The sequence below is a fragment of the Nothobranchius furzeri genome, chromosome 5 (assembly GCF_043380555.1).
Source record: "Nothobranchius furzeri strain GRZ-AD chromosome 5, NfurGRZ-RIMD1, whole genome shotgun sequence".
NCBI classification, from domain to species: Eukaryota; Metazoa; Chordata; class Actinopteri; order Cyprinodontiformes; family Nothobranchiidae; genus Nothobranchius; species Nothobranchius furzeri.
In genome coordinates, this window is record NC_091745.1 from 16,020,931 (window position 1) to 16,035,075 (window position 14,145).

Sequence of the window (14,145 nt, forward strand, 5' to 3'; positions counted from 1 at the left end):
GAGGGGAGAAGAGAGAGGACAAACCATGGTGTCTCTCATGAGGCGCTGCTTCAGCCACTCTTTGACCCCGTTCAGGTCCAGGTTGACTCCAACCAGACCCAGCTTCCCTCTCCTCTTGATCAGCTGGTCCGGCTTCACCACCAGCCTCTGCAAAGAGGAGGGTCAACAGTCAGATCGGTTGGGTAGATTACATGCAGGCTTGTCTTGAGGACATAAAACATTGGATGACTCTAAACTTTGTGCTTTCAAATCAAGACAAGACGGAAGTTCTCATCTTTGGACCAGAAATCCAGAAAAGGAAATTGCTTAGCCAATCGCCTGACCTGAATGGCATTACATTAATCTCCAAGAACAAAGTAAGGAACCTTGGTGTTATCGTTGACCAGGACATGTCATTCAAATCCCAGGTTAAACAGGTTTGTAGGATTTCCTTTTTCCACCTCTGGAATATTGCTTAGATTAGAAGCATCCTTTCCAGGAGTGATGCTGAAAAACTAGTTCATGCATTTATTACATCAAGACTGGATTACTGTAATTCATTACTCTCAGGAAGTCCACAGAATGTAGTTAAAAGTCTTCAGCTTGTCCAAAATGCTGCAGCTAGAGTTCTGATGAGAATTAAAAAGAGAGATCATATCGCTCCTGTCTTAGCTTCCCTACATTGGCTACCTGTTAAATTCAGAATAGATTTTAAGATCCTCCTTCTCACATATAAAGCTCTTAATAATCAAGCTCCATCATACATCAGTGATCGGATTGTTCCATACGTTCCTAGCCGAGCACTTCGCTCTCAGACTGCAGGTTTACTGGTGGTTCCCAGAATATCTAAAATTAGGATGGGAGGCAGATCTTTTAGTTATCAGGCTCCTTTCTTGTGGAACCAGCCCCCAGCTTTAGTCTGTGAGGCAGAAATCTTGTCTACTTTTAAGACTAGGCTTAAAACATTTTTATTTGATAGGGCCTATGGTTAAAATCTGATGTTAGCCTAAATCTGGACAAGTGGGGGAGTAGAGGGAGGTGGAGTGTACAGTCGGTAAAGACGGCTCTCCCTTGCCCTGCCTCCAACATGCCTCCATCTAAATAGGATGGATTATCCAGAGTTACTGATTTAAAAAAAATCTGCTTTTAAAATTCATTTTGGCCAGTGGCCTATATAGAAAAATTGAGTATATCAGCCCGATATATCGGTCAGCCTATAGTCAAAAAGGGCATAGAGGCAATTTATCACATAATTACATTACATAAAGCTGTAGGTAAAAGGCTTATTTGGCATGCTTGGTGTTGTTTGGAACAAAATTTACACGAGAAATCAAATACAAATCACAAAAATGTGCTGAGAAGATCAACATTAACACAACATCTCAGGAATGTATTTCACCTGCATCCCTGGAGCAATCTGATTCTGTCCAGATTATTGGGGTCCATTTAAAATGGTTTTTACCTCAATCTTTTGTGTTTTTCTCCTTTTTTAAGTCAAATTCATAATAATCTTCCACTTGTTTTATGATACTTATGATCATTTTATAATTTCATGACTTTTAAGGGCCATCAGCCACCACTCATTTAAAAACACAGTTTCAGTACCAGGCACTAAATGAATTCAGAATCAGATATATTTGCCTCCTCATTCCGATAGATGAGTTGTGCTTTATTTAAGAACAAATTTCTAATCTTCTACTCGTGAAATAAGAGCTAAATGAAAGCCCTTCCTGCTGGGCGAAGCCTCCATCTCCTCTATAAGTCAGCTGAAGGGAATGACTCATGACAGAGCAGCCATTACTATCTGGGTGCTCGCCAGTGAGCAAAGAGGAGCGGGTCGAGGGTGAAAGTTAATGTGATTTTCTAATCAGTTCAGCAGCCAGCATCTCCGTGGATCTGCTCTCCAAATCCTCCTTTAACCTTCCTGATAAAGCCCTTCATCTGAGAGGCAGGGGAGCAGCACGCTGACGTCTTACAGCCAGACGAGTAATTAAATCAGCTTTTAATACAGCAGGCAAAAACAAGAACCCAAACCCAGCTCTGAGGAATGTATTTCCGGAGTCTTTCCTCCACTTTGTTCCCTCTAATAGAACTGATCCATCCCTCTGCTGTCTGTTATTACAGCTAACGCGCACCAAGAGGCCACTCGGCTCCAGCGGAGCTGGTACAAGAGTACCAGATACCAGGTAAAGATACCTCATAAACCCAACATGGAGCTGATTTACGCTCATATGCTGCTCTCACCTCCGTGAGCAGCCATGGGTGCTCCTGAGCCAGTCGGTCAAAGTCGGTCTCAGCCGTCACGTTGGCGTAGCGAAACTTGTTCTGGACCGGCGCCGAAGTGCAAATGTGCCTGTAGAGGAACTCCTTTCCTGTCTGTTCTGAGATGGCTTTGGCTGACATGATGGTTCAGGCTGGAGGAAGAGGAAATTCACAGAGAGATAAACAAAATGTAAAACTACCAAAACGCCATAAAGGTGGACTTGGAGAAATGAGAATATGGTTATTCTTTATTTCAGTGATTCAGCTTAGACTGAAAGACCATCTCAAGGCTCAGGAAGCCTTTGCAGGTGTTCAGGATTGATGAGCTGATTAGAGGGTGACACTTTGAGTCTAGGATATTGAACCTTTTCACAATATTCTAGCTGTCTGGGATTTTGAATGTGGGGTTTTCATATGCATGAAGTCATAATCATCACAATCATAACAAATAAAGGCTTGAAATGTCTGGCTTTAATGAGTCTGTCTCACCTTTCTGTTGAATTACTGACATAAATGGACTTTTGCACCAGATTCATGTTGGACACGACTTTTGAGAACGTTTCTCTCAAACATAAGTAATCGATCACACAGAATTAATAGAAATAATTTATTTAAAAAAGGTCAAAAATTGAAGGAATGTACAGCCTTTCATACATCATCATTATAAATAAAGCTTTGATTGATTGATTCATACATCGACTTTTAACTATGATAATATTACATGAAATAATGTTTTGGGACTAGGGTTGTCACGGTGTGAACTTTTTACCTCAGTTATTGTGACCCCAAATTAACACGTTTTTCGGTATAGTCGCGGTATTTTTTTTAAACGTGTTACATTTTCAGACAACTAAATAAACCCTGTATTGTCCTCAGTTTGTGTTTGCCTAAAATGTGTTATTTTGCAATTATGTTGTTTATTTGTTTACATTTTTGCCCTTTAGTCTTTAAAATACAATATTTGCCCATAACTTCTTATTTTGTCTGTTTGATGTCATCATTTAAAAAATATTAGATCAGATGATACTCAGTACTCAAGTAGCCTTCTAATCAGATACTTTTTTTACCCTTACTTGAGTAATAAACCCTATATCAGGAAAATATTGTCCTCGGTTTGTGTCCTTCCAGTGAGCTTTGCAGATGTGGGAAAATGTCATCAGGCAGTAATCATTGTTAAATTCATAATTATTCTCGGAGAGAGACCAACTCTTATCTGCCTCTGGGAGCCCCGTAATGCGTAGCGTCATTTCAACATGGCGGTGTCCGCGACACGGTTTATATGCAGGTAGCGGCGCTGCGGCTGCTTTATATAGCGACTCGTTGCATTCTCCCTCAACCCAAATCCTCGGATCACGCATTTTAGCTAAAACACTAACGTTAGCTTGCCTTGCGTTGACTGTAGAGTTGTGGGTGATGGTCACGCAGATGTGTCATGAGATTTGAAGCGTTGCTGCCTTTCACAGACACTTTTTCTGTACGTGCTGCAAACAGGATAGCCGTCTTCTATCAGCTGTCCCTCGGCATTCTTCAAATATCCAAAACATGTCCATACTTCCCACTTTGTCTTCTTTGAGGGATAATAAATGTTCAGAGCGCTGCCGTCTCCTCCTTTGACCATTATTTCAGCTTTAGCTTCAAGAAAGTTTTGGTTGTAAACAACAAAGTGCACAGAACAGATGATACGGTGTCTGGTAAGGGTCACCGCGCCTACACCGCAGCCACGGTAAACCCACCGAGATATATATTTTAAAAAAACAAGACGGCTGTTATTATGGTCAACTTTTTTACCGGGGTTTACCGCTACACCGGTTACCGTGACAATCCTATTTGGGGGAATCTTGAAAATCATGTTTGCAATATAGCAATATCTCATGTGATCTGTTAGCATTTAGAACATGTGAAGTGAAGGACCCTCAGCTACAAAAATGCTACATTTTAGCCCAATATCTATGAAGCTGACTGAGTTAGAGACATGCTAAAGGTGTGGGACACTCATGTAATCAATACATTTGCAGTGGTCTTTATAGTAGGAATGAATGCCTTGCAAAGTCATACTCTGGGTAAAAAAAACCCTCAGATGTTGTTGTTTCAGGAACATCAGAGGAAAGCTTTACCCCCAAATTCCACTACCTCCGCTCCGGTCCGCCCCCGCCTTCCGCAGCCGCTCGCTTCCGAACTCAATTTTTACTGGTACCCGCTCTACAACGGCTCCGCTCCGGTGCGGAGACCTGAGGTGGACAAACAAGCATGCGCGGGATTTTCGAGATCTTGCGATACAGTCCGAGCAATAAACGCGGAAGTTAGATCCAAACACCCGTTGTGTGGGAGAAGCATCGAAATGAACTGTTTAATCTGCCCATCATTTGTGCTGAGAGATCAGCAGTGTTTGGATCAACAAAGTGTGACTACTTTGATAGTGGAAACTGTATTTATGGCTTACTTTTGTGCATTTAAACTTCAGCCGCCATTGATAGTTGTTAAAAGTTGTTAAACCTGTGCATATGAAACAAAAAACGCGTTTTGTTTATCGATTTATTGTGAAAAACGGAAAGTGTGCTTGCTCCTTTTCCTGTTGGACGGTTGTGATTTCTGTCCATTTACTGCGGAGGTGCTCCGGCGTCCGGCAAAAATAGGATCGATTCTATTTTTGTCGGATGCCGGAACAGAGGGCGGCGCATGGCGCCGCACTGCCGGAGCACGGCCGCAGTAGTGGAATTGCTCTGATTGACTACAACGGGACCGATTTTGCTCCGGCGTTCGTGTCGGAGTGGAGCGGAGGTAGTGGAATTTGGGGGTAACACAACAGGATTTGGAGTCTTAGTTCCTGATATTTGGACATCTCGCCCCTGATAGGCTAATAACAATGTGACTCTACCGCTGACTTTGTCAAATAACGCTGTGTGGTGGAGGTGCTAATGCTAACAGTTAGCTTCTACAAGCTAAGACGTGCTCTGCTGTTTCCTGGATGCTAAACCAAAAACAGCCTTCCCCGTCGTGAGTCAAGATGGATGAGTCCATGAATGTTAAGTGACAGTGTGACGTAGACCTGTCAGGACTTTCCAATCCTAGAGTCGGAAGATAATGCAGGAGATAGGTGTAGGGGAAGAAAACTCTGAGTGACTGATTATAATCAGAAATAAACATTAAAAATGATTTTTCAGTGTTCCACACCTTTAACCCTCTGGAGGCAGGCGTTGCAGATTTGCAACGTTAAAACCTACCTACCTGGTTACTCCACACACGTATTTCATGAGCATTTTTAAACTCAGAAGTTCCCCTGAAGGACTTAGTTGTTCGTCCTTTTATCAAAACTTACTTTGAGCCTGAGAGGGTTAAAGTTGACTGGCTAAAACAGAACTAGGTTGACTCCAAAGGTTAGTCAGTTGTAGGTTTATGAGTGCAGATTACTTCCTGAAGGCTTTAAGAAAACATATCCAGTAGTTTAAGTCTTCTATTCAGCTGTAAAGTCACATTGCTTCTGAGTTTCATTCTGATGCTCTTTAAGCGAACTCCATTATCATCACTAAAAATGTTTAGTTATTTGCTGCTTAGACACATCTAGAGACTCCAACACAAAACATTTACACAAAAACATGGAAAAAGCATTAAAACACACATTATAAACTCTGTTTCCTTCATTTGCAGTTTGCAACGGAAGTCACGTGTTTACAATCATAAATAAAATCTATAAATTTTACTGCAACAGAGGGTGGAGTTGAGACCTTTGGTCATATTTCTCTCACTGACCCAGTGTCCAACACACACCAGCTATTCGGGTCATGTTGTTTTATTCCTGATCTTGTCATTTTAAATAATAATAAGAGATTAATATAAGGGTATAAGTTGCTGGGCTAGATATAAACTATTTACGTAACTGGATTTCTGAGGAAAAGGCCTTTTTCGTTTCATAAACGTTCAACATTTTACAATAAAAATAATATGTAATTGAGAAAATAAGAGGATGAAATTTACATCGTATCTCAAGTATTTCCGTCTGCAATGATCGCTGATGCACATCTATATACAACTACCGGAGTCACCGGAGGCAAGTATTTTCATTTTCTTGTACCTGGAATTAAATTGGCAGCCTTATTAAACCGAGCATACTCTACAGTCGTGACCAAACACCACCTTTAAATGCTTGACAGCTCCTTGCAGGGATGGAGCAGCTGTGGTGTTTCATTAGGCTGAAAGCCCTGATGAGGACCACAACAGTTTCCCCTGCAGCCCTGGCACTCATTTCCTAAATGGATTAGCGGGACTGCCAAGGACCTCGCTCACTATTGATCACTGCTGTTCTTTAGCCACCAGAACGCTGCTTCCAGTCCGGCCAGATGTGGTTTCATCTCAAAACTCACCCAGGCTTCATTCATCATCCGTGTTGTCTGACTAACTGAGCAGTCAGAGGTGTTTAAAGTCACACTAACAACGGTGCACAAGACAGAAATTTAGTTAACTGAAAGGTGCTTAGAAACATTTTAAAGGATGCTCATGCAGAAATGCCAACATCAACTTTTTATAGTCTAATCAGATATATATATATATATATATATATATCTATATAAATATATATATATATATATATATATATATATCTTTGTCGTCGTCGTCTTCCTCCGCTTATCCGGGTCCGGGTCGCGAGGGCAGCATCCCACTAGAGAGCTCCAGACCGTCCTCTCCCCGGCTACCTCCACCAGCTCCTCCGGCAGGACCCCAAGGCGTTCCCGGACCAGATTGGAGATGTAACCTCTCCAACGTGTCCTGGGTCGACCCGGGGGCCTCCTGACGGCAGGACACGCCCGAAACACCTCCCCAGGGAGGCGTCCAGGAGGCATCCTGACCAGATGCCCAAACCACCTCAACTGACACCTTTTGATCCGGAGGAGCAGCGGTTCTACTCCGAGTCCCTCCCGAATGTCCGAGCTCCTCACCCTATCTCTAAGGCTGAGCCCGGCCACCCTACGGAGGGAACTCATTTTGGCCGCTTGTATCCGCGATCTCGTTCTTTCGGTCATTACCCAAAGCTCATGACCATAGGTGAGGATTGGGACGTAGATCGACCGGTAAATCGAGAGCCTGGCTTTCTGGCTCAGCTCCCTCTTCACCACGACAGATCGGCTCAGCGTCCGCATCACTGCAGACGCCGAACCAATCCGCCTGTCAATCTCCCGATCCCCCCTACCCTCACTCGTGAACAAGACCCCGAGATACTTAAACTCCTCCACTTGAGGTAGGACCTCTCCCCCGACCTGGAGTTGGCAAGCCGCCCTTTTCCGGTCGAGGATCTTTCATGGATGAACTATCAAGGAGTCGGAGTACCCGGCCCGGAGGGTTACCGGGGTCCCACCCTGGAGCCAGGCCTGGGGTTGGGGCCCGTGGGGGAGCGCCTGGTGGCCAGGCTTTTGCCCATGGGGCCTGGCCGGGCCCAGCCCAAACCAGATACATGGACTCATCCAACTGCGGACCAACCACCCGCAGGAGGAACATGAAGGGTCCGGTGTAGTGTGGATCAGGTGGCAGACCGAGGCGGGAGCCTTGGCGGTCCGATCCCCAGACAAGGAAACTGGTCTCTCTCTCTCTCTCTCTCTCTCTCTCTCTCTCTCTCTCTCTCTCTCTCTCTCTCTCTCTCTATATATATATATATATATATATATATATATATATATATATATATATATAAAACTGTGAGATTTTTAAAAGTAACTCAGGACCACAGAAATGGTAAAGTTGCAGCCAGTAGCTCATTAGAGTCACCATGGTAACTACATCCCTGTATCACTCAAAACAAGACTCAGTCTACTCTGTATGAAAACTGCAAATAAAACTAAAAACAGTATTTATAATGAAACCACATGTTGTGATGTATAATGTGCATGTTTGGTTTTTTCGTGGTGAAACTGGACAAGATACTTGACAGAATCACAAGTTACAGGCTATTGTTGCCTGGCAGGGATGAAGCTCCAGGTAACTCTAAATCATGACAGCTGAACAAAAACACAGTCACACCTGTATGGTTATAAAAGACTGAGTCATGTAAGGTTCCAGACAACTTTAATTCCTCACACCAGCCAGACAAATCTTCTGACGCTTTAAATATACTAATTTATTAAAATGATTGCAATGTACAAGTACAATAAAGGTAAAATAATACAAGTAAAATTATTATGTTAAAAGTGAAGAACTTAAATTTAAACAATTAAGATTTTAAAATCGAAACAGTTAAATTACCTATAAGTAATATTGCGTATTTAGTTATTTGTTTACCTTGTTTCCTGGTTGTTTTCTTTCTGCCCCGGTGACAGAGGTCGGTAACGGGTGGATGTGTCGGCTCAGCCCGCCTTGGACAACCTGAGCAGAACCACTGGAGAGAGGAGGGGGTTCTGGTTTTGTGTCCAGCGTTCATCAGCCGACAGGCTTGGCTGATGTCTCCTGGCTTCTGATTGGCTCACTCCGCCGGCGCTTCCCTGCTGCGTTCATGGACCGCAGGAACATTCACAACTAGACAAACATTTCACGACATATTGTCGAAATTTTAGATTTGAGATGAGATTAAAATAACTTGTGATAAAAGAGGCTTTGAAAGTCTAAATGACACTTTTAGCTTTTGTTTTTGAGCTGAAGTTGCAACTTTAAACTTTATGTTCCATTTTCTATTTCCCCAGAACGTCACCAAGAAATTGGGAAATATGTGGATTTGATCTGTTAACCTAAAACAATTTGGCAATAACTTGTCTCGTTCTAAACTTCAGTGCAAAATTTGCACAAATAAAATGTAAAAAAATGCCCAATTTGTTCATAAAGCAAGAAAAAAAGAAAACCCAAATGCTTGATTTTTTTTAAAGCTGAAGAAATTACAAGAAAATTTAAGTAAAGCTGTATGTGAAAAAGGAGAAAATATCAGGCATACAAATAAAAATGCTGAAAATTAAACATTCAAAGGCATAAATATTACTAAACCTCATAAAAGCCCGTAAATAAAAGTAGTTATTCTTTTTAATGCAATAGCCAATTCAGTTCATCATTTTACAAAACTGAGATGGGATGACAACTATTCATGGCTCACTGACATTTTTAAGGTCACAAGTGATGCAACACTGAGCTGTGTGTTATTATAGGGCAGCAAAAGGCCTAAAATAACCCCAAACTTCCATCAGGAAGCTGCACTTGACTCAAGTTTAATATACAGATGAATTTCTGGTTATTTGTGAGGAATTCTCCCATCTCAGTTTCATCATTGAGAAACACCTGAGACCTGCAGCATTTACACCTCACAGGTATAAAGCCAAACTGAAGTCAGTTGTGTGGATTTGTTTTCCCTCTCTGAAGCCACGCTCTACTAAAAACGTCCACAATAGTAAACCAATTGTGACCGACCACACACACACACACCCAACTGTTTTATCTTCCCTCAGCAGTCACTAGCACCCCCTGGTGGTGCCTTCAGTAAATCGCTAGCACCCACAGTGAGGGAGTGTTCAGACGGTGCCAACAGTCCTGTGTAGAAACCCAACTGCACGAAGACACTGGGGGGTAACTGGAGCAAAGCATTTTATTTTTATCAAGTGTACAAAAACAAGTGCAAAAATAGTGATTCTTAAGAGCTACAAAGTCAAAGTGGCCCTTCAAAAATTACAGCCAAGAGACAAATTGAAACGCGTTTGCTCAAAGGTTGCGAAGTACAAAAGATTGCAAAACATGGACTTGGATTCACAGCATTTCATAAGTGCAAGCTGAAACAGGCGCCTAGTTCACCAGCACTCTCCTCTAAACTCTGCCGAGGAAGAATCTACCAACGACATTCACTTGCACACCAAGAACTTTGGCCCAGATCCAGATGCCATCACTACTGGGGTGGACAAACACATCAGCGTCGGATAAACTACAGCAAGGTTACGGTTCATGTTATGGATACAGTTAATCAGGCATGCATGCAGTAAAGGTACCTATTTAATCTAACAGGTAAACACTGGTGTGTAGAGAGGAGGTCTATGTTAGTTAAACACGGGTTATGGAGGGTAAACAGCAGCTAACAATTCTCACTAACAGCTCTGAACTACACCGACATCGAGTCAAACTCAAAGGCATCTTAGGTTGTGGTGCAAATTAATGGTAAAAAGGCACACAGCTCGTGGGTTTAGAGAGAAACCCTAAATGCTGCACATACCCTCCAAAGTCAGGCCTACGTTTCACCAGACACCTAGCAGGAAACCTAAAGAATGGCACATTTCAGCTTCTTCTTCTTCTCGTGTTCTTTTTTGGTAGACTGGACCTCCTTGTGTGCGTAGAAGCTGGAGAAGATGGCCGGGGCGCCGATGGACTCTCGGAGCTCCAGCATCCACCTCCCTTCGCCGTAATACCTCAGCGGGCCTAGCCCCATCTCCTCCACCACCTCCCCCTGCGGCAGGGCCAGGATCTGGAGGAGATCCAGGCCCGTCTGAACGGGCTCGATGCCCTCGGCACAGGCGAGGGTGATGTGGGCGCGGCTCCCGCGAGGCAAGGAGCTGGACTCTGCCTGCTTTTCCTCCTCAGCTGGCCACAGCAGAAGCTGCTCCTCGGTGAGCACCACTCGGGCGCCGACGGTGCGGGGCGTGACGAAGAGGGCCACCAGCGACAGCTCAAACACGGAGCCGTAGGACTTTTTAACAGCCTGGACCGTGGGGCGAAATAAAAGTTAAATACAAAACTGACAGTTGAAGGAAGGAATGTGTGAGGAGAACTCTTACAGGATTCTGCGCGTACTCTTTGGCCCCATCAGCTCTTCCATAGTCGCAGTACTTGGTGGTGCAGTGGAAAGTGGACTTTTCATTGAAGTACTGCTCCAGGTCCACCTCCTTCTCAGCTTTTCCTGAGACTAAGACAAGATCTGTGAAATAACACGTTTCAAATTCATTTAAAACCCCATTCAGTGACACTCACAGTCAGCCATGTGCTTTTTGAAGGCATCCATGGTGTCCAGCGTTTTCAGGAAGTCCAGCGCTGTGCACCTAAGCTTGTCCTGCACCGAGGACAGGAGAAACCAGCCGTAGAACAGAGGGATGGACGTCTCTTCCAGCGGACTTGTCATCGCTTCCAGCTGGGCCTCCTCCAGCCTACGGCTCGTCTTATTTTTCAGCTCGGCCAAATCTCGGCTCCACTCGGTTTGTGGCTCCAAGAAGATGGCGACGAGATTGTATTCTTCAGCTATTTCTCCCAGGCGGGCCAGCCGGTCGTGGGTGTGGTTGGTGTCGTCCACCACAACCAGCACCGCGGCAGGCACATCGGCACCACAGCGGGATGCTACTGCGTCATCCAGGGCCTTGTATCCATCGGCAGATGACTTTGGGTTTTCTGGTTTAATGTCGTGACTATCAGCACAGAACACGGAGCACTGGTCTATGTAGGCATCGGCAATGGCTCTGGCCAGGAAGCTCTTACCACTTCCTGGAAGTCCCCTGAGGACAACAAGGGTGCGGGAAACTCTCAGGGCCTTTTTGGTCTCCTCTTGCTCTAAAATGGCAAAAGACAGCGATCCAGGGGCAGGAACCACATTCTCTTCCTTCTGAGGCTTGGGCTCTTTCTGCTCAGGTTTAACAGCTTCAGCTTCCACAGCTGGCTCAGTCTGACCAGGGTCCCCCCTCTCCTGAGGCGCAGCAGGTTCTTCACTTTCCACCTCAGCCAATGCCTCCGTTATGGTCGGTTGTTCAGAAGAAACTCGTTTTTCTGCCACAGCCTCTACTGCTGCTGCTTCTTCTTTAACAACCTCAGCCGATGCCTCCTGTGTTGCTGCTGCTGCTTCAGTTGGTTTTTCAGGGGGAACGTCTTTCTCCTGAACAGCTGCTGGCTCATCTTTCACGGTCTCGGCTTCCACTTTGGTGTGCAGTTGGCTTTCCGCCTCCACGGGTTCTGGAGCTCTCTCTTCCTGGCTGGGTGGCTGCGCTTCGACTGGCTGAGGCGACACCTTCTCCTCTGGCTCAGGTGAGTGTGAAGGCTCTGGGATATCTTCTGGCTCAGGTTCAGACATTTTTACAGGGGACTCCGACTCTGGTGGCGCCACCACACTGGACTCTGACTTTTCTTCTTTTTCACCTTGATTTGTATTTCCAGCAACAACGGGCTCTTCTGCGTTTGCTGCCTCTGCAGCGTGACCATTTAACTCCAGCTGCTCAACTTCTTCCACAGCAGCCGGTGGATTCTCAGGCTCCACGGATTCCTCCGTCACCTCCAGTTTTCCCATTTTTTCCACTACAGCCTCCTCCTGCTTCTGAGTTTCTGACATGTCTGGAATGCTGTCCATCTTCTCGGTATCCATGTCTGACTTAAAGCCCGGTTTTGCACACCAACATGTACCTTAAATACACAATCAAAAACCAGTTATTCTCACCAGACGTGACGGGAATGATGACCAAATCATTTTGTTTGAATTTATGCAACATTTCTACAAGAATATGGTACCAAATGAGCCTTAAATGGCTGCATGCACTCTCAGTGGACATAATTAAACACCATCTGGACTGAGGTCAAAGTCTCAAACAGGAAGTTGCCCAATATCAAAGTTTTATGTACAATAAAAGATTTTAAGATATTGTGCAAGAGCAGGATTTTGGTTCTCATCACCAATTAGCTGTAATTCTAACTTTAGTGTTGGTTTTGTCCAGCAGCCGTGTCAGCTCACACGGAAGTTGAGGCCAAATTAGATTATTCAAATATGAGATTTGAGTTTATGTGGAGGACGGTTACGTCTCAGGTCAAAGGTTGGGACAGACACGAGCTCCAGCTGTAGGGAGGGTCAGACGCGTGCGTCCTCGGTGGGAAACGAACAAAGGGCTAATTAGGAAATTGGAAAAAGGTGCACCAGTGGGACTTTCACCGCCCCGTCAAGTAAAACACACGACGCTGTAAATCTAAGAAAATCGTGTCAATAAAAAAAAGAGGAAGAGGTTTTGCAACAAAGAAACTAAATGTAAAAAAAACGTACTTAAACGCAACCGAAACTGAATTTGAAACCTGAACACGCAAAATAAGCCAACAAAAAAGCGACTTCTGCTTTAAATAAGAAATAACTGATCTTTTGTTTAAATATAAGATGTAAAAAAAACACGTTTACTTCAAGGAAGACTACAGTAAGACTACTTTTTTCACATTCAAGTGTCGAAGGCGGAGCTAAACTGCTGCCAAATGTTATTTTAAACAGAGAAAACTGGAGTTTGGGAGATAATTAGCGACACGTTTTGTTGAGGCGGGGAGTGTCTGGCGTGGCTAGCACCCCCAGACAAAAACAGTTATGCCCCCCGGGCAGGGGACGGCTAACGCGCCCGCTGCAACATCACCAGCAGCCCCGTCGCCAGGAAGCTCCGCCAGCTAGTCACGCGAGTCTGTTACCGAGCAGGAGGACGAACCCGAGAGGAGAGGAGAGACAAAAGCCCGTGAGGAGTTAGCTAGAGCTACGCCCGCTTACCAGTCACCCTGCTGCTGCTGACCACGCGCTTCCCTCTGAGCACAATGACGACGCAGAGCTGCTGCTGCTGCTGCTCCTGGAACACGCGAGCGCATAAAAAAAGAAAAGAAACGGAAACTGCCGGGAACGCGCAACTGGGCGTGGCCAAGGGCACGCCCATGAGGACCGGAAGAACGCGATGATTGCTGAATCTGTTCACAACCTCATATGTTTTATACCCTGCAGATACAATAGATGCACTTTAAAACGCGCTGTTTGAGCTGGAAACGTGTGCTGTGATTGTCTGCAGAGTGTTCACCAGGTAGCTGATGACGAACGATCCAATTTTGTCAAATCTTTATTAAAACGATTCTTACACCAGGGCTGCATGGTGGTGCAGTTGGCTGCACCGTTTCCTTGCAGCAAGAAGGGTGTCTGAATCCCAGCTACAGCCTTTTTTCATAAAGTTACCAAATTCACCACATGCATGC

General features: G+C 44.7%; 2 protein-coding genes across 2 annotated transcripts in view; both read right to left on the bottom strand.

Moving 5' to 3' along the window:
* aclya (ATP citrate lyase a) overlaps positions 1-8,660 on the bottom strand; it is a 28,386-nt gene extending 19,726 nt beyond the window's left edge. Inside the window, exons 1-3 of the mRNA XM_015974653.3 lie at positions 8,506-8,660; positions 2,224-2,393; positions 25-147 (exon numbers count right to left, since the gene is read on the bottom strand). Of these exons, the coding sequence (XP_015830139.1) occupies positions 25-147; positions 2,224-2,382 (282 nt within the window). The 5' untranslated portion in view covers positions 2,383-2,393; positions 8,506-8,660. The remainder of the gene's footprint in view (positions 1-24; positions 148-2,223; positions 2,394-8,505) is intronic.
* A 1,112-nt stretch (positions 8,661-9,772) lies between these two features.
* On the bottom strand, positions 9,773-13,850 carry cnp (2',3'-cyclic nucleotide 3' phosphodiesterase). Its single transcript, XM_015974654.3, has 4 exons — positions 13,676-13,850; positions 11,158-12,567; positions 10,965-11,092; positions 9,773-10,888 (listed from the first exon to the last, which is right to left on the bottom strand). The coding sequence occupies exons 1-4, from the start codon at positions 13,833-13,835 to the stop codon at positions 10,451-10,453; spliced, it is 2,136 nt and encodes a 711-aa protein (XP_015830140.3). The 5' UTR covers positions 13,836-13,850; the 3' UTR covers positions 9,773-10,450.
* Positions 13,851-14,145: the final 295 nt, after the last annotated feature.